Here is a 21,176-nt window from a genome sequence, read left to right as displayed (position 1 = left end):
GCCAGGTGCCACAAGAAGGATTAGAGGTGAAATTTTCTTTCCATTTTGATTTCCACTTTTTATTAGTGACACCTCCCAAGTGGTTCAGAGGACGCCTATTAGTGTTCGTGGACATCTTGTGCTATTTGCAGCCATCCTTGGAGAGGTCTGGGTGGCTGAACTCCACACCTGCCAGATGTCCCTCTGCCTCTGTCGAACATCCCTGGCTGAACAACTCTAGCATCCTCAATAAGTTGAGAAGCCTCCCTTTTCGTGACTCGTGAGCATCTTGCAATTTCTCCGTTGTCAAATCTCTGAGGCCAATAATCACCTGGAGGATGAGAACAGATTCTCACCGGACTTTTCCATTTTCCCTCTTCCTTTTTGGACATAGTGAAGTGAAGACCAGAAGGAATAGTTATAAACCCTTCAATAGAGCACGTATGTGCTCTGTACAAAGTGCATTAAAATACTCTTTGGAGTTTAAAGTTATATCTCAAACGGCAATCTTTGAGGCCAGGTGTGGTGGCTCACACCTGTAATCCCAGCACTTTGGGAGGCCCAGCCAGGCAGATCACTTGCGGTCAGGAGTTTGAGACCAGCCTGGCCAACATGGCAAAACCCTGTATCTACTAAAAATATAAAAATTAGCCGAGTGTGACGGTGGGTGCCTGTAATCCAAGCTACTCGGGAGGCTGAGGCACAAAAATCACTTGAACTCAGGAGGTGGAGGTTGCAGTGAGCCGAAATCACACCACTGCACTGCAGCCTGGTTGACAGAGTGAGAGACTCTATCTCCAAAAAACTTTTTTTAAATGGCAATCTTTATACTCTTGTCCTATGATTATCAGCTTTTATGTCACTTAATATTTAAATAAGTTATTTTATCATTATTCCTGAAACTAAAATCAGATTTGTTTGCTTGACCCCATAAACGGTAAGCATTTTAACTAATTAATATGTATATATATTCCCAATGAAGCAGGAAATCAAGCATTCTTTGAGTCTGGGAGCAAATACATAGGAAACCATGTCTGAAAATTATTCCTCCTAGGGCTGTGTCCTTTTGCCAGTTTTCATAGTAAAGAAAATTTTACTTCTAAGTTTGACTTACACAAATGGATTTGGAAAAGGAGGGCCATTCCTGTCCTACATGTAGCAGCTGTGCTTACTGGTTTTATAAACTGTAATCTCAAATTGCACTTCTATTTTAATTTCGGCATGCCTGAAGCACAAGATTCTTTTCAAATGTTCAGCCATGACTATTTAAAATTGAAAAGAAAAGTTCAACCATTAAGTATTCTCATCTTCTGTGAGATTTTCTTTCTGATGCAATGATGTGAAATACTTTTTCATGTTGCCCATAATTTCTACTTACACTGTCTTGCTTATGCAAACTTTTAAATAGGCTATAGATGCAAGAGCATGTAAAAATCTGTACAAATTTTGTCTGCCTTTGCATTATTGTTAAGTCAGCGAGGATTCTACTGGAGTACAGGGGATGAGACAACAAGAATCCAATCAATAGATGCAAAAGGCAAATGAACTTGCATAAATTAGCACTCTAATAGGAAAAGATAAATGCATGTTATCTTTCATCTTTCAAGCAATACACACTATTGAAAGAGGTCTAACAGATATCACCCTGATTTATTTTTAGCTTTTTTCAGGGGTGCAGAAATGAGAAAATGCAAGTAAATTGAGCATTGCGGTAACTGTTCTGAACCACTGACATCAGATCAGTGCATCAAATATAGTATGTAGCACTCAGCATGTTGTGTCCACATGGATGATGTTATCATCCACGTTCCTTGTAGATATGTGAATACTCACCAAAGATCTCTAGAGGAAGAAGGATTGTTCCATTACCACAGTTTGTCTTGGAGGAGCTGGTCTCTGATCTTGACATTCAGGTATTTCCAGTGTACTTTACATTTACACCATATCTTTTTGAAATTTATTTTATTACATTTTACTTTAAGTTCTGGGATACATGTGCTGAACGTGCAAGTTTGTTACATAGGTATACATGTGCCATGGTAGTTTGCTGCACCCATCAACCCGACATCTAGGTTTTAAGCGCTGCATGCATTAGGTATTTGTCCTAATGCTCTCCCTCCCCTTTTCACCCAACCCCCGTCAGTCCCCAGTGTGTAGTGTTCCCCTCCCTGTGTCCATGTGTTCTCATTGTTCAACTCCCACTTATGAGTAAGAACATGTGGCATTTACACCATATCTACTGAAGAAATGGCAAGAAGAATTTTTCAGATGTTGAAAGTTTAAGCGCCTAGAAAAAGGGCAGTCACAGATCATCTGCCACTACAGCACTGTACAGTAGTTTCATTAACTGTCTCCAGTTCAACTCAAGAAATGCTTGGGGAATGATACTCTGTTCCCCCTTACTCTAATTATGCTGTTCTTGAGGGGGAATAGTGGGTCTGGCATGCATGTCAGAGGACAGACAGCAAGTGCCTGGCACTGCAGCTTATAGTCATCATATAATTAACAACACCCAAGAATTTTCTCTTTTGCCTGTTCCTTCCAGCTCTTTGTTTACTGCTTCTATCTATGGAAAAGGAGCTGGGTATATAAAGAACTGCCAAGTCATCTTCATTGCCTTTACTAAAAGGCAGAAACCTTAGCTATGGATTTGCCATCTTATTTGGGCAGCCTCCTGCCCAGCACAGCATCCTAATCATTTGTGTTGCTGGTCGATTTAATATAGGCGAATAAGCAATGCCCCTAATGGTTTCATATGGTACTTTTCCAAAGAGCTCATCTACAGACAGGGAGAAACCTGTACCCCAGGGAAAATTTGGATATCTTCTTCCATGATATGAAGAGAATACTCTGGTTTGAGGTAGGTACTTTTTAAGACATATTTATAATTCACAGGTTTTTTGTTTTGTTTTGTTTTTTTAGTACCTGGGGAACTTTTGCTCCTTGGGAAGTTTTCTAGAAATTCTGTCTTTGGGGGAAATACCATCTGTATTGTTGGAAGAGAAAGAAGAATTAATTTGTCAGTGTTGTTTTGATCCCAATCCAGAAAACCAAAAAGAGAAAAAAAAAAGTCTTCTGAGTATCAGCATTTCTTCTTTTTCTTTGCTTATTTTAAAAATAGAGCTTTCCTTAGCTCACTTCTGTTATGGTTAACTGTAATCAGTACTTTATGGTTATATTATCTAGCTTTGTTTCATTAGGGCAATAAAATGATATTGAACAATAGCAATATAATGCAGGGAAACAGTTTGTAATTCAGTTGGAAATTGCTAATGCAATAGACAGTCGATAATACAATCAGCTCAACTTTCCTAGGAAAACATAAGCTACATTTTCTATACATTTCTCTCAAATCTTATAGGGCAGGGTTGAGGGGATTGCTCTGAACTACAGTGGAAAGCTGGATGCCCTTGAAAAGAGAATTTCTTTATGTGCTGAATTTTGAATGACATCTATAGATCCTGGGAAAGAACTACTATTTTAGAATGAAATTCTCCCCTGGAGATTTTCAAAAAAGAAACTAGATAGTTAAGATTTCTAAAAGGAAACAGCTGGATAAGATGATGGCTCAAACTTTATTTTACTAGTATATCTCTCTATAGTTTTGATTCCGAAGTAGAGTTCTCGTGAAATTATTAAGACCAAGTATCAGTGGAAAAAAAAAGGCCATCTCTTTGCAAGCTGATGTCATGCGTGCTATGTATATTTATATAATTACTGTAGGTTAAGACTAGTGAACATCAGTAGTGTTTAGGATACAAAGCCAGGTTATTGGTCTAGAATACAAAGGCAAATAACCTGGTGTTTTCAAGGAGTGGTGAGTTAGGATTTTGTTGCTCTCAACTCTAAGATGGTTGTAGCTGTTGTTGAGTCAAAACCTTTATCAAAAGTTTTATGTGGGAGGAGTTCGTAGATTCGAAGAAAATCAGGAGCGATATGTCTAATTTTGAGTTGTCCAGTAAGTTTTTTCATCATTAGAATCAACACAATTTTCTCACATGTGATACAAATTTTTAAACATCCTAATTGTCAAAGAAATGCAGTATTTCATGTTTCCATATATACTTGCAAACATCTCTGACATCTTTAGAGATATTAATTATATCTAGAAGGCACCACCCTTATTTAAAAAATAAACTAAATTTAATGTTCTACCAGAAAGTGCTATGCATATGTAAGTATATTTCTTCAGCTTTTATGCCAGAAATTCATATTTAAACTAAAACAAAAAAACAATAGGCACCTCTCACAGCTCCTAATTTTCATTTCCTCTAGTGAGTTGGAAAAATTTGTAACTTCTTAGGATTCAGAACCCTAAATTGAAGTATATGTAAGCTTCAGGTCATGTCCCAGTCATATGGTGGGAAATGCAATTCCAGCACAGCTTCACTGCCTACACAAGGAAGGAAAAGGTGTTTCTGCAGATAGGACGCTATCCTTTCTTGCTCCAGCCCTGAATATTAGTGCATGCTTCAGAGCAGGTTTAACAGCACCAAGAGTGGGTATACTCTTTATATTAGCCTGGTAGATTGTGCTCCTAATCTGCTCACCTGGCCAGCACATGTCATGTTATTTTCCCTAGTCATGTTTATAGAACCATAGTAACTGGTACTTTCAGTGACCATGACTTAGGGTTTTTAATTAATGACTGGATTTAAAAACATCCTTGAGTGGGTTTTGGCTGTTGTGAATCTTTCTTGGATATAGAGTGTCCTGAGCCAGAAATCTGAGATATACCAAGGTGAAATCCCTGTTTGCCCTATGCCTTTACTTCTCAGAGAGAGGGTTGAAAGGAGTACTTTATATTTGTAGAACTGAAAAAAAAAAACAAGTTTTTTTTTAGCATGCAAAATGAGGTATGATTTTGATAAATATTTGGCATGTACAAGGTAGATACCCAGATGTTGAATTAAAACATCAACAAGTAAAATTATCCTATTCTGTAAATAAATCAATTGACGTGCTATATTAGAGTAACATTTACCCTCACATTGCATACAGATTCTGTGCTTAGTCCCAGGCTCATTTAATATCTCCTATAGGTTTTGTAAATCCTGCATTGTTTTTTGACCCAGCTCATCAACACTGAGTTTGTGACCAAAAACAGCTGACATTCTCTCTTTCTGTCTGCCTTGAACACTGTGAGCAGCAATAAAATGTTAATGTGTACATCGTGAAACTTTGGGATCTGGGATTGCACTACTGAGTACTGAAGAAAGTAAGTTGTGACCCTGTCTTCTCAAAGCTGACAGTGCTGAGTTTTCATGGGTATGGAGTGCCCATTATCATCTGCTTATTTCATCCTCTTTGTGTCTTGACATTAACCTTCCCTCTGAAACCTTGCAGTCCACACAAGTGGCTCATTCAGAGCTTCTAGCAATACCAGAAATTCTGAAAGTTCAATAGGAAGATCATGTGCCCTTGCTTTGAACTATAGTTCTTTTCCAAGGTAGACATTTTGAAAGTAGAGTTTATTAAGATGAAAGGTGGAAAAAGAAAAACAACTATATTCTCTGTCATTGAGATAGACAAGCATTTAAGTAGGTAGAAATATTGTAGTACTTGAGAATCCTCTAAAGTGCTTAGATTTATTTCTGAGAAATAAATGGTGAATTGTTTATTTCTTTCTCCCCCTTATGTTTCCTTGGGATAGAGCAATTAGTTTCTTATTTTTTATGTTTGCATTATTCTTGCATATATCTTTCTGTGGTCCAGGCTATAAGAGTAATTAGAGGATCCAGCTGTATGAATGGATATCCTTTTAATGAGTGTGGGGAGGAAATAATGATACTAAGTAGTCCAAAACCATTTTTATGTGATGAACTGAAGTACCTTTGTTCCCCAGCTCCCCAGTCTAAACTATAGGCCACCAATAAATGTGTGCATGAAATGACAGTTTCATGTATTCCGATGTTAACAAAGTACCTCATGGTTTCTTTTGCCCCTAGAATGCACTTAATACAATTGTTGAAGGGTGGTGGCATATTCTGTTTTAATTTCCAGGGTCAAGGAAGGGTGAAATGGAATATGTGACTTTTCTGTAACACCCTTCATTCTATCTCTGGGCAAAAGCCTTGCTAAAACAGCGAGATAACACAGTTGCCAGGTGATAATACAGTCGTTTTTGTAGTGCCATGAGTTAATTTCAGAGGTGAAACTATGCTTACTTAGAAAAATAGTGCGCCTTCTTGCCTCAGAGCAGCCATTTGCTCAGAGCAGCAAGTAGATACTGAGTCTATCCCATGTGCAGGGTATCATGAGAAGTGCTGGTAGTGGCATAACTCTGCCATCTTCCTTCCCCCTTGCTCCCTTCCTTTCTGGCCATTTTTACTTAGCTGTTCTTTATTGATGTTTATATACATCTGAAGTCACTGAGAGCAATGTAATTCAAAACCACCCTATCCCCCACTGTATCCCTAATTTAATGTTAAACTGCTCATATTAGTCTGCTCAGACTTCCATAACAAACTGCCGTAGACCCTGTGGCTTAAACAACAGAGATTTATTTTCTCACAATTTTGGAGGCTAGAAGTCCCAGACCAAGGTCCAGCAGAAGTTGATTTCTGGTGGGGGCTCTCTTGGGGCAGCCATCTTCTCCCTGAGTCCTCACATGGCAGAAGAAGAGCGAGCTCTCTGCTGTCTATTCATATAAGGACACTAATCCTGTTGGATTAGGGCCCCACCCTTGTGACCTCATTTAACCTTAATTACTTCCAAAAAAGACCCTGTCTCCAAATGCAATCACATTGTGGGTTGGGGCTTAAACATGATTTAGAGTGGGAGAGACAAACATTCAGTCTGTAACACTGCTAAAATAATAAGAGAAAAAAAATCCTAAAATAGAGAGCCATACCATGACATAAATGTAGCAGTTACTAAAGTTTTAACCTGATGCTGTATGCTTCCTCCACCTCACAGTGGCTCATGCTAACACATTCTGATGATGGTTGCAGGGAGGACCTCAAAAGTCCCAGGATAAAGCCAAGTGAAGAATATAAAATACCTGTTTGCCTTTCCACCTTCCAACAGTGGCCTGGAGCAGTTAGTACAGGGATGGAAGGAGAGATTTCTAACCCCCAGATACGCCAGGGATTCTGGCCTTGTAAAGCCCAAGGACGATGCATTGGTTCCAGTCTTTCTCTCCAAAGATTCGAATCTATTTGGTAGCTTTGAGGTGACTCTGGTGGGATCCTGAGAACGTTGGTTTCCTCTCCTGACCCCAGCTTGAAGAACAGAGACTGGATGTCAGGTAGGTGGAGGACAGTCTGTATTCCCCATGACTCCTGCTAACTGGAGCAAACCCCTGGACATATCTCAGCCTGGCTGAGGCCTGACCTGAGCAGGAGGGAGCCCCAAAACCAAAGGAGTCTCTGGATTTCCAATGCATGGTTGCTGGGACACAACTGAGAGCAAAACAGTGGTTGGCAGGGGCTGAAAAGGAGTCTTGGATGTTTCTGCCAATGTGATAGGCGGTTGCAGGATGTTTGTGAAGCAGCCTGATGAACCCTCTCAAATAGAGGCACCTAATGCTGCTCAGCTGTGTAATTGGGATGGAAATGGGCCAATGAGAGGCAGAAGTTTGTGCTTAACCTTTTGCGAGTCTTGTTTCAGGAGGCTGTGTGGGGGTGGGGGGTAGAAGAATTACAAATAATAAGCTTCTCCGCCTGATTTGTAATGAATTAGTAATAAATGTCCTAGCACTGTACAAAAGTCTGACGATTACAGAGCAGCTTTGGCTAAGTGCACGGGACCACATCTTATTTTGATCAGCTGTAGCATAGCAAAGACGTGTAATTATCATAATCTAACAATTAGTCTGGCATCACTTTCCAGTGTTTAATTACCCTGATAAATGGTAATTGAATAGAGGACTTAATGACAAGAGAGAAACTTTCATTCTGCCTTAGGTGCTTAAGTTGTCTACTTGGCTAGGCATAATTTTCTAGCATTGCTTGAACAACAGTCCTGATTATCATTTTCTTTTTTGCAGCCTGCCATTATTTTGTTTCCTGATCTTGACCTTTGTTTATAATATTTAGCTTCTCTCAAAATTTTATACTGGGACCCAGAACACAGGAAGAGATTATTGGATGCTTTACACAGTTCTTCTGTTTTTAAGCATCACTTCTAATACCCTTCAGCTACATTCCTCTTCATCGAACATCTATGTAGTTGCTACTATGTGCAAACATGGTGCTAAGTGTTGGGGATACAGAGACAAGTAAACACTATTACTATTTTCAAGGAGATCTATATGTAAAAAATAAATCTAGATAAAAATAGCATAGTAATAATTACAGCAGTTTGCATTCAGCAGAGTCCCAGTTTTCTTCTAAATCTGTACATTGACTTCGGATGAATTCAGTACTTTTTATGACTACGACCACCACCTCGTTTCTAATGACTGCAGAGCTCTTTTCTTTGTATTAGCCTCATTCCCAGTCCCAGATTTGTATCCAACTGCTCACAAGGTCCTAACTGGCCAAATAGAAGTAATTACCTTGCACATGCCAATTTCCATAGAAACAGCCACAATTTCTGCCTTATTGTCTACAGTTTTGTATGAAAACATTATTATTATTATCATGCCCTAGCATTACCAAATATATGCTTCCTCTTGTCTGATGAAGATCAAACATAAAAGAAAGCCGTAAAACACATGTATTTTCTTTCTTCCAATGTATTGTTTTTTGTTTGTTTAATAAATTAACATATTAATTGTCAGATTTCTCAAATTTTTAAAAGTCTGGGCTAAATTTCAGATTTAGATTGTAATGATTCCAGTAAGTTATCATCAACCCATAATACAAATATTTAGCTCACTCTTTGCACACCAAGTACTTAAGAACTATTAAATCACTCTTTTCCAAAAATCTCTCCTTGAGTTGGTCAATAAAAAGGAGATTTACTTATTAACCCTTTGGTTATTATTATTATTTTTGAAACTGTGAATAGCCTGAAATTCTGCTGGGTAACTCTCTTCTCTTGTATCTAGAAGATACAAAAGGGCTACATGGAAGTAAGCAGTTTGACAGGTGGCTTATTTGTTTGATTGACTCCCACATCCCCTGAACAGAATCAGTTTGTTTAATACTGTTCTCCTTGGACAGTGGCTAGATAGCCTATCTGATGGTTTCCTGTGTCTCCTTTTGCTGGGTCTGTGTGTATGTGGCAGGTGCTCTGCTTCATGTACTTGAAGTTGGGGGTAGGGGGTGAAAAACTCTACTGGCTTAAGACCTGAAGTACAGCTTTGATAGGAAGCTCCTGGCCAGCAGGAGTGGAGGAAGAGCCTGTTTTGCACTGTGGGAGTGACCTCTGTTAGGACTATACTGATTGCCAGACATTAACTATTTCTTTAAAATCTCCTTTTGAAAGCCATTTGAAGTGATCTGTGATGTGTTATGTCTTTAGAACTCTGCCTGCTTAATTCTTTGGCCGACTTGGCCTGTTGACGTTGACACACTCTTACTCCATGCCCGAGGCCTCTTTGGGGGCTTAGAAGCAATTAGACTGTCACCCAAAGCTTCCAGCCTCTTCCTGAGGGAAAGTCTTGTTTAGGCTCTGCCAATTTAATGCTTTCTTTCCTTTGAAGCTCCTCCGTCAAGCTAATAAAACAAACTCCAAATGAGTTACAACACTGGAGGAGAGAACATTATGTGAGGCTGGGCCTTGTATATGAAACAGGTGCAATTCCTGGGAGATACCAGTTTTAAAAAGTCATTCAGACTGACATGACTTGTAGTAGAAAAGCAACAGGCAAAAGCTATGTGAATTTTATCCATCTATCTGATATGAGTAATTAGTATTGTGGGATTTTCAAATGTTTTGCTTTTAAAGTGCACACACATACATACAAGAAAAAAGTGACAGGGTAATATAATAAACTGCTGATGAATTCTTAATATTTGGCCAAGAAAATGATGTCTTCTTATCATCATCAACAGTTACTGAACTTAAGGTAAAACTCTTATGCTGCAGAATTTTTAATTATCAAAACATGCACGTGCAAGAACTCTGTTGAAACTTTCATTAGTGGATAAACACAGCATCAACTCCAGGTTCCAAACATTTTGTCAGTATATATTGTAGCATACTGCATTTCTGCTGCAAAATAAGTAGGAAACATCTTTGAAACTTATCCTTGAATACTTTTTTAACTTGTGAACCTTCACTTCTCTGGGAATATTCATTGTTTTTAGCATGTTCTAAAGCCTGGAAGAGCTGGATTGGTCTGAAATTATGTGTGTTGGTCATCATATAAGATCTCATTCAGCCTTCACACCTGGTGTGGTAACAGTGAAACTATCCATGAGTCCTGTTCTCTCAGAGCTGAACATGGAGGTTGATTACCAATACATCTGAAAGATAGACGTGTTTCAGTCCATGAGAGAGAAGAGAAATTTAAAATTAACAAAACAAATATTTGTTCAGCCCTCAGTGATGCTAGTATTATTTATCTACCCTGAGTTTGATTTGCTGTTTGTATTCCATGCTTTAACCTCTGAAGAAAAGCAAAAAAAAAAAAAAAAAAAAAGAAAAAAGAAAAAAAAGAGCATCTTCAGATTTAGAATAGGAAAGCCATAAGGCTTGCATTCTGTGCTGAAAGGAATAACAGAAGGAGGCAAGAAGCAGCATGTTATACAACAGAGACTGCTGTCCTGCCCATCTCCTCACAAAAACATATTTATAAACCAAACCCATATCTGTTGCAGGACCCATTAGCCCCTTTTGGAACAAATGAAAAATTATACTAGTTAAAAACAGACATCTTATTCTGAAATTAGCCTTTAAATCAGTAATAGTAGAATTTGAAGACAGTGCTCCCAAGATATATTCACTCTAGAATTAGTTTAAAATTTTGGAGGAACCCTAAGCTGATAAATTTGCTTAATCTTTGACCATAAATCATATCCTTCTTTTACATTTCAATTTCAGAATGTAATACATTAGGTTGCCTTGTAATTAAAGAAGTGACATTGGATTTCTGTTCAAGTAGGAATATTAAAACAATCACCTCTTTGACAGATTAAAATACATTTAAAATGTAATAATCAACTATCCAGTTCATGAGAAATAACATTTTCATTATTGAATTCTTTAAAACATAATGTGAAGGGGGATGAAAGTATCTCACAGCTTCCTAACCTCTAATAACACTGTCTCCTTTCAGTAATGCTGTTTCTGTATTTATGGAGTGAAGAAACTTCACTCAGGAGCTTCTTGATAAAATACCTCCATACATATTTCCCTGGAAGCCGGCTCTCTGCTGTGCCAGCAACATATGCTAAAGGCCAATTTAGAACATTTTAAATATGCACCATACCCTTCCTTTTCCAGCTACTAAAATGAAATGCATTTTGGCTTTAGCAAATGAGGATGGAATGAAAGGAGGAACACTGCAGGGCAAAGTGGCTAAAGATGAACTCAGAGAAGGAGGATTATGGTGCTGCTCCTCTGCAGGCTGAAGCCCAGGGCACTGCCTGAGTGTCCTTTCAATGTGGCCTTCCCAGCTGTCAATATCCACAACACAAGAGTGTGGGGTCCAGGAGGAAGTCAGGTCGGCATCATGAAAATCATAAGGAAGAAAAGCGAGGTGGTATCTACTTACCTTAGTAAAGAGGAACCAAGAGACAGGGTCAGAGTACATTGAGAACTTATACTTGAGACTAGTAAAGGACCTAGACTATTCAAGTAGTAGATGTACCTTTTTCAGCCACCCAAGTTTGAAAATGAAGTACTTAGGAGGACAAAGCTGTTATGGCTTAGGCTACCTAATGTCATCAAACAATGCTTTGCTTCCTCACTCAGTAGAAAGTTGAGGGCACACTGGTGAGATCTAAATGAAAAGGTAGTTGTCAACTGTTACCTCACTTCTCTTGTCTTTATTTCATCTGAATTCTGAGACTCAAGTCATGACTTACTTCTTGCAGACAGGTTCAGTACAGGGAGCAATTTTTTTTTTTTTTTGAGACAGAGTCTTTCTCTGTTGCCCAGGCTGGAGTGCAGTGGCACAATCTTGGTTCACTACAACCTCTGCCTCTGAGGCTCAAGCGATCCTCCTGCCTCAACCTCCTGAGTAGCTGGGACTACAGGCACACACTACTATGCCTGGCTAATTTTTTTAAAAAAATGTTTTATAGAGATGGAGTCTCACTATATTGTCCAGGCTGGTCTCAAACTCCTGGGCTCAAGTGATCCTCCCACTTCAGCTTCCCAAAGTCCTAGGATTACAGGCATCAGCCACCATGCTCAGCAAGGGAGAGATATTAACAGTGGCTTTAAATTGAAAATTAAAATTTATTCAGCATACAATGGAATGTCATCAGGTAAACGCTGAGAAACAAACACACTTTCCAGAAGCACACTTTTTCTGCTCTAATCCCAGCTTCAGTTGTTGCTTTTGCTGTCAATAGCCCTAGACATGTGCTTTTTATCCAATGCTCCAGGCGGCCTCTGGTTTATCAAGAACTACCATAAAGTACATAATTCATTTTTGGTATTTGAGATGATTGCAAAGGACTAGTTGCCATGCTGAATTTTATTTTCCTAAATTAACTAAAATTACCCTTCTATAATATATATGACATTGATTCTGAACCAGTCTACCACCAAATTTTGATAAATGTGTACAATGTATTCTTGCCATAATAGAGTACATATAATATGAAGTTTATCCTTGAACAATGTGGGAGATTAAGGTCACCGGCCCTGCATGTAGTTGAAAATCCAGGTATAACTTTTGACCCTGAAAACCTTAGCTACTAATAGCCTACGATTGCTTGGAAGCCTTGCCATTAACATAAACAGTCAATGCATATTTTGTATGTTAAACATATATACTGTATTCTTATAATCAAGTAAGCTCAAGAAAAGAAAATGTTATTAATAAAATCATAAGGAAGAGAAAATATATTTACTCTTTTTAGGTGGAAGTTGATAATCCTAAAGGTCTTCATCCTTGTCTTCATATTGAGTAGACTGAGGATGAGGAGGGATTGGTCTTGCTGTCTCAGGGGTGGCACAGGTAGAAGCAAGTCCACATGTAAGTGGATCCATGCAGTTCAAACCCGTGTTGCTCAAGGGTCAACTATTTATGTTGCACAGAACATTGACCTAAGTGGCCATGCAGCCTTCTGGGGAGCAGGGACCATCTTTTTATGCATATGAGATGTTTCTTGACTCTTGAGACTTTTACACTGTGAAAACAGGCAGGGCAGTAATTGTTTTACTCAAACACAATTGCTTTTCTAAGTATGGTAACTGAGCATGCTTTTACATTGTGAAGCACTGTGATAATTTAGTAGAGATTGTATTGTAATTATTGCTGGCTTGGTGTAGAGCCAGAAATTCTTATAGTTAAAATTATGTGGTGATCTCAGATAGGGGTATAGAACTGCTGATACAATGGATGGAATTAAGGATAAGACATAAAGAGAAGACATTTACAAGAAATTTTCCAAGAAATTTACAAATGTGTTAAAGCAATGGCTGTGTTACCCATGGCATTTGTAAATATTGGCATGCAGAATCAGTCTTCCTAGATGTCAGTTTCCTCTTTTAATATGAGCTAGAGCTCATGAAAGCTGCTTCCTGATGGAAAAAAGATCCCTTTATGTGAATGGCTGCTGAGCCTAACAACTTGTTATTCTGTGAAGGGATGAATCAGGAGCTAACCCTGCAATCTGAGGCTTATTCTAAATGTTGACACACCCCTCAGCTTTCCAGTTTAGGAGTTTGGGACAAACGTCATGGAGGAGACAGTAGGGCTGGGACACCTTGTTGCAATGCTCTGCTAGAAGATCAGTGTAAATATAAAGGTAACCCAAACTCTTAAGAGGGTCGTTACTACAGCTGGTGAAGCTTTGGAACCATTGTGGTTAGGAGGACAAGAATATGCTTCAGAACCATGTAAGACTTGAGTTCAGATCCTAACTCTGCTATTTATTAGCTATAAAAAGTTGGACAATGCCCTCTCTGAATGTCCTTTCCTCATTGGTAAAGTGAAACTAATTAAAACTACAAAATAGGGTTGTTTGGAGGATTTCATATGATAACATATGTAAAGCCCATAGCAGATCCTGGATGCAGCAAATGTTTGTTGCATCCGTGAATGAAGGAGAGAACTGAAACCTCATCAAGAATGAAAATGGGTCCCTCTGGAGGAATATAGTGCTGACCTAAGGACTTGGCTCTAGCAATTTAATCTCTCACAAAATGGAAAAGTGAAGAGCTTTGGTTCTGAGGTCAGAGTGGGTTGAATTCTGCCTCCCCCTTTTCTTTACTAGTTGTGTAATATTGGGCACGTTGTTTGACTTCTTAATCTCAATGTCCTCATCTTTAAATGGGTGTAGTAATAATAGTGGCTATTCTGTGGCATTGTAATAGAGATTAAGTTGAGATAATGAATGTAACATAATAAGCACTCTAATATTAGCCATATTTATGTGTTCCTTCACAGTATGGCCAGAAAAGAATGGTTCCATTCTACTTTATACCCAGAGAACATGATTTGATATATTAAGGCAAAAACCGCAATTACTTTTGCACCAGCCTAATAGCATTAGCATATCTGATCCTAAACTTTTCTTTGGATTATACTTGAGTAGGTTATATAGCTGCCTTTTATGAATTCCAATTTGTCATTGTTTTTATATTTATATTGTCCACCCTTTGAAATTTACATTACTAAACTATATGAATTTAAGATCTGAAACAAAAGTGTAAATTGATTCTATAGTGAATCATCATCTTTTCTTCGTCGTATGGCTAAAAGGGTAGAAATAGTAATTGTGGCCGAGCACAGTGGCTCATGCCTGTAATCCCAGCACGTCAGGAGGCTGAGCTGGGCAGATCATGAGGTCAGGAGATTGAGACCATCCTGGCCAACATGGTGAAACCCTGTCTCTACTAAAAATACAAAAATCAACTGGGTGTGGTGGCGCATGCCTGTATCCCTGCTACTAGGGAGGCTGAGGCAGGGGAATTGCTTGAATTAAGGAGGCAGACGTTTCAGTGAGCTGAGATCACACCACTGCACTCCAGCCTGGTGACGGAGTGAGACTCCATCTCAAAAAAAAAAAAAAAAAAAGAGAGAAAGAAATAGTAATTGCTGGGGCAATCGCACGTTTAAAATAGGTACCACCGTAATTCACTTAACACTCCATGCAAAATAAAATGTCATCAGAAGGGATAGCTGGTCAACACAAAGTAGAATGGGTCTTCAACCTCACAGTTTGCTTTAGTAAAAGTTTAGCAACATTAACAGGGATAAAAGTTAGGAAAGGAGAGCAAACTTTTAGGCATCAAGAAACTGACTTTTTTTTTTTCAGTTGTGGAATAAAGGAATTATAGAATAAAGGAGTAACAGAATGGGTCCAGACAATGGCAGTTTTAATTTTTACTTTCACTTTGAGCAGTGCCAAATGCTAGTAGAAGCTAAAATGAGTGACACTTAGGGAAAGAAAAATCTTCCCCCTTGAATCTCTTTAAAATTATAATAATAATATAATAATATAAAGTGCATCTGGGCATTGCCTTCTGCTGCATTTCTTGTCTGGCTCTTATCCAAAACTGTCAGGCTACTCTGAGTGCTGATGCTTCATATCCCAGCACCCTTTTATCTGAACCTTGCAGGGTCTTTTCTCTGTACTTTGGCAGTGATGTTACCTTGATGTTCAAAAATCTTTTAAAAGCAGCACAGGCTTTCCTTGCATCTTGACAAATCGCTGTCTGCTAGTAATGAAGAAAAAGTAAACCCATGGTCATTGCAAATATAAATACTTCCAAGTGTTTTCGGTTTTTAAAAAAATGGTTATGTATTTTGGGATCCTCTAGCTGAAAAGTGAATATTCTGAGAATTTTTCCTGATTTCTCTTGTGTAAATCAGCATGCTGCTTTTCAGGAGCAAGGGTCAAGTGGAGTTGCTATGGATCATTTGACATTTAAGGACAGAATTTAACATTTCTATATGATCTTCCTTTTGGATTTTTAAAAGGGGAAATATACATATTATTTTTATCTCTGTTGTAAGTTCTTACTGCTATTATTTTAAAATTAATATTTTATTTACTTATTTTAATATGCTTTGTTATATCCTGATGATGGTAACAGTGGTTTACATCTATACAGTTTTTTCCATACATTTCCTTATCTAAGGCTTGAAGCAGCCACCAGAGGCCAGCAAGGCGGGTTCTCATGATTAGCCCAACTTACATATGAGAAAACTGAGGCTCAGAATGATTTATAACTCTCCCACTCAACCAACAGCAGATCCAGTTCTTAAATCTAGGTCTACTTAGTCAAAATGAATGGTGTCTACTTTTTCACAATGTTGTCTCTTGGAAGAGTATCTTGGCTTGTCAATGAATATTTAGCATCCAGAGTGAAGGTGGTATATTTCTTTCTTTTTTCCTTTGTGAGACGGAGTCTCACTCTGTCACCCAGGCTGGAGTGCAGTGGCGTGATCTCAGCTCACTGCAACCTCCGCCTTCCAGGTTCGTGCCATTCTTGTGCCTCAGCCTTCTGAGTAGCTGGGATTACAAGCATGTGCCACCACGCCTGGGTAATATTTTTTGTATTTTTAGTAGAGACAAGGTTTCGCCATGTTGGCCAGGCTGGTCTCAAACTCCTGGACTCAAGTGATCTGCCTGCCCTGGCCTCCCAAAGTGCTGGGATTACAGGCATGAGCCACTGTACCCGGCTAGAAGGTGGTATATTTCTACTGGGGTGGACATCGGTTACAAGCTGTCAGAGGTCGTTATTATGTTTATGTTCGGGTGCTGCATTTTATGGGGAATATACTGGGAAACTGGAGAATGTGAGAAGGGTCAAGAATCTAAAATGATGAGGAGCCTGGGAACTATACTAGAAAGAACCAAGGGAATCAAGATTTTCAAATGTCTGCAGAAAGGAAGATATAGAGAGATTTTCAAATGTCTGCAGAAAGGAAGATATAGAGAGATATAGCTGACATCTTCAAATGTTTTATGGACTCCCTTGCAGAAGAGGAATTTGATTTGTTTTTTGTAATTCCAGGCAGCAGAAGTAGTATCACTGGGTAGAAATTACACAGAAGTGGATATGCTGAATATAAGAAGAAACTTTCCAACATTTAGAGATGTCCAAAAATGGAATAGACTGTCTCACTGCCACTGGGAAGTGTTCACACTCAGACTGTCCAGCTTGGAGATTATATGACTTTATGAACATTGTATTTCAGCAGTAACACAATTTTATGATGAAATTTCTAAGGGCTCAGAGAAGAATTTCCTCACCAGCTAAAAACAAAGGAGTTTTGTACGCTTTTCCACCATGATTTTAGACTGAGAAAGTTGTATGCATAACAGTTCCTGTTTCACACATCGTTGTGTCTTGGGAAATACTGTTCAACTGATGGAGAAAGACACATTAGTTAAAACAGATAAGCAAAACTTTTGTGAGATGAGAATTGAAGCAGACAGTGTGGTGTTTGTGGTGGGAGCTGTGTGTATTCACGTGTGTACATTTTTAACTAGGATGAATTAGCCGTGGTTTTGGCTATTTTCATTTGGCTTGTTACTTTCATTACTCACCAGCCCAGTTCTAGAACATGACCTGTAGAATTAAAAGAAATGAGGGGAAGAGTCGTTTGATTTAGATGGGTTGTTTTCTCAGTATGGAAAAGACGCTGCATCGAAAGCGAGATGCACTAAAATAAGTTTCTGATGTAGCAGATCTAAGAAAAGCACTGAACTGGGATCCGAAGTCTCCATACTAGGTTTGGCTCAATCACTCACTGCTTCATCTTTATGTCTTTTTATTTTTCTCTAAAATGGAAGTGTTTTAGGAATTGTCTTTCTAACCATAAAATGTTATGATTCTAATTCTCCCAATTTTATGTCTCTAATTCTCATTTGCATAGAAAGTGGAAAATGGCCTCAACTATAACAAAAAACAATTCGGTCATTTATTTGTTCTTTAATTTCCTCATTCATTTATTCAAAAATATTTATTAAGTGAAACACTATTATAAAAATATAAAAACTTTGTTTTAATATATGATTTTTAAGAATGAAAGGAAACATGGAAAACACCACACTAGTACCTCTATAGAGTTCCACAGTTTGAAAGAGTGATATTTAATATAATATTGAAAATGAAAGCAAAGCACTTAGTTTGTAGGATATTTTGAAACAAATATAATGGAATCTCACTGTAAAATGGCTTTTTGTGGCTTAGATTGGGAACTGCAACATTTCAAACCATGCCCCAAATTATAATGGCATTCAGTAAGAACTTACTATACTAGATGCTTTAGCCCCAAAATTATTGAATAGTTTAACCACTGATTCCAAGCAGAAAGCCCTTTCTCTATGAATTATCACATTTTTTTTTCTTTTTCTAACAGATTCCAGAGGGGTGACTACCATATTGATGTCTGTATCAATGACTACCTGGATGTTTTCTGCCCTCACTATGAGGACTCCGTCCCAGAAGATAAGACTGAGCGCTATGTCCTGTACATGGTGAACTTTGATGGCTACAGTGCCTGCGACCACACTTCCAAAGGGTTCAAGAGATGGGAATGTAACCGGCCTCACTCTCCAAATGGACCACTGAAGTTCTCTGAAAAATTCCAGCTCTTCACTCCCTTTTCTCTAGGATTTGAATTCAGGCCAGGCCGAGAATATTTCTACATCTGTGAGTATATAGAGATTTATCGTGTTGTAGGGCAGCTGCAAGAGCCCAGACTAATTTTTTACCCATGTTTCAGAGAATTGCAGAGAGCTGGACTCTGCATTACAGATGTCTCCTTGTAAATGCATAGATCAGGATCCCTAGATACATTAGCTGGGAATTGAGAGCACAAATTAGATTAAAGACAGAGCGCCTCTCCCCCTATGAAATTACGTGTCAGCCTGTTCACTGAACCACTGCTGACTTGTATTTCTTTTAAATGAAAATTGCCAGGACTTCTCCAAAGCTCAGGAAAAGAAAAAAAGACTCCTGAAAAAAAATTAAAGGAAATAATTAAATTTACATAGCTTGGAGTCATTGGATTTCTTATTCAGGTGTCAGCAATATCCTTTCAATCATCCACATTTTCAGTGGAGGAAGCCAAAACTCCTGGAAATGTCAGCATGTTGACGATAAATACTCTCTTTGCAGCAAGGAGAAAAGATAATTATTAAGAGCAGCTCTGTCTTTAAACAGGAAAGACTTGTGAAGAAGTGTCTGGAAGGGGTTCCAAGGTAACTGGTATGAGTGAGTTTCCCACCTGTGAGCATTGAGTGACTCTGTCCTGGGAGAGCTCTAAAACTTTCTCAGTAGACTTCTGTATTAATCAGAATGCCTGGCCTTGTTTCTTCTCCATTATATACCCATCACTTCTTCGTACCTCCTACTACCATATGTTATAGGTAAATGCTTCTCAAACTTCACTATGCATAGTGTTATCTGGGGATCTTGTAATGCATTCTGACTCAGGAGGTCTAAGGCAGGGCCTGAAATTCTGGATGTATGAAGCTCCCAGATGCTGCTGCTGCTACTGAACTGTGGACCACACTTTGAGTAGCAAGATTATAGGTGATAGCTACTTTAAGCAGCTTGTTGTGTATCTGGACTTTAACTGGTATTTATATTTAAACTATCTGGCCTTTCCCATGTATTCTCACTGTCAACTGAAGAGGTTAAAAGTTTACTTGTTAAAAAATACATTTATTGGACAGCTTAATCTGAGCTGAGAAATGTTGGGGGATGCAAGATGAAGAGATATTCCCTGTTCTAGGGAGTGACCTTTCACTGGGGAGCAGACATGTAAATAGGCAATTAAAGTATAAATCACCAATTGCTGATGATGAAGATAAATTGAGGGAGTAGTGAGAACATGGAGAAAGTTGTGCCTCACCTGCTTGGAAGAATCAGGAAATGCAATCACACACAGTGGGTAGAGATCCAAGTTATACCACTCAGTATGCTTAGCATCGACTTTCACCCCAGCTTGCCAGACAAACAAGAACATTCTCTTTTCTGACACATTTCTTCAGTCCAAATGTCCCTACCCACTCGCAACTCACACGGTTTAAGTCTACAGGGATTTCTAGCTCCTCTCCTTCTCCAGAAAACAGAATTTTATAATAAGTCAGATTTCACCATCACAATGATAACTGTCACTTATATTGGAATTGAATTTAAAAAGGAAATTGAACAGTACCAGTTTTATTATTTCAGTACATATTTCAGTCATTAGTCATGAGAAAACATGCAAAAGCCTTGATACTATCTCACATTTGATCCATAAAACAAGAAAAGGAATATTGAGTCCCACAGATGCAGGAAGCACTGGCATACAGTGAATTCACACTTCTCAGGCAGCATGTTCTTGACTTTTATTGCTTTTTTACTTTGTGAAAGAATCTCATTCAGCATATGAGAAAAAGTAAAGAGGAAGACTTCACTTGTGGGACAGCAACTCATTAATTGTCTCACTGTAAAATACTATACCAATGTAAGAGAAAATTCTTGGTAGTTTTGAAATTTTCTTACTGGCTTCTCAGATTAAAAAAACAACAGCAAAAGCAATAATCAAAAATGAATAGAGAGCACCAGGATGAGGAACATACCCACTAACTAACTAGTTGATTGCCTGATTATTAGAAATTATAGAATTCATTCAGCTTCATAAGCAAGATGTTATTATTCAAATATACCCATAGTGCTTATGACTGGTTTTTCCTCATTTGTGGTTAAATTCAATATTTCACTAAAAATCATTATGTGACTTCTATAACATTCATTTAACGGAGTCATTTAACTGTCAAGGGCTTCCGTCAAAGTAATTGTTCCAAAATGCTTCAAAATATGAAGAGCTTTTTGCTGTTCAGCTGAGTTTAACTTGAATTACTTTTTTTAATGAAAGGTAAAATAGCACAAAATTAGCAGCAAAAAAGATGTTCATTAACAAGAAGCACAGTGGCCTGGTGTTCAGTTAAATTGAATTTTCAACCATGTTTTCGACCCGCAAAGGCATCCTTCCCTGTCTTTTTAGTAATGAAAGGGTTTCTTCTCTTCCACCGCTGCAGTCAGGAGCAGCAGAGCTAACATGGTTGTCTTACAGACGTTTAATGTACTGTGGTCATAATTAAACTAAAGGATTCTTAGGGGAGAATTGGCCCTCAGTTGAATTTTCCTCTTCCCTAATGTGTGTGGAATGAACAAGA

General features: G+C 38.3%; 1 protein-coding gene across 2 annotated transcripts in view; it reads left to right on the top strand.

The window, feature by feature from the left end:
• The window catches only part of EFNA5 (ephrin A5), a 292,590-nt gene that overhangs the window by 224,096 nt on the left and 47,318 nt on the right, over positions 1–21,176 (top strand). For both annotated transcript variants that reach the window (XM_054489787.2, XM_054489785.2), the window contains exon 2: positions 18,365–18,657. In XM_054489787.2, coding sequence (XP_054345762.1) covers positions 18,365–18,657 — 293 coding nt within the window. The remainder of the gene's footprint in view (positions 1–18,364; positions 18,658–21,176) is intronic.

Source organism: Pongo pygmaeus, chromosome 4, assembly GCF_028885625.2.
Source record: "Pongo pygmaeus isolate AG05252 chromosome 4, NHGRI_mPonPyg2-v2.0_pri, whole genome shotgun sequence".
Classification (NCBI taxonomy): Eukaryota; Metazoa; Chordata; class Mammalia; order Primates; family Hominidae; genus Pongo; species Pongo pygmaeus.
The sequence above is the reverse complement of the archived record's forward strand: the minus strand, read 5'-3'. Positions and strand labels throughout refer to the sequence as shown.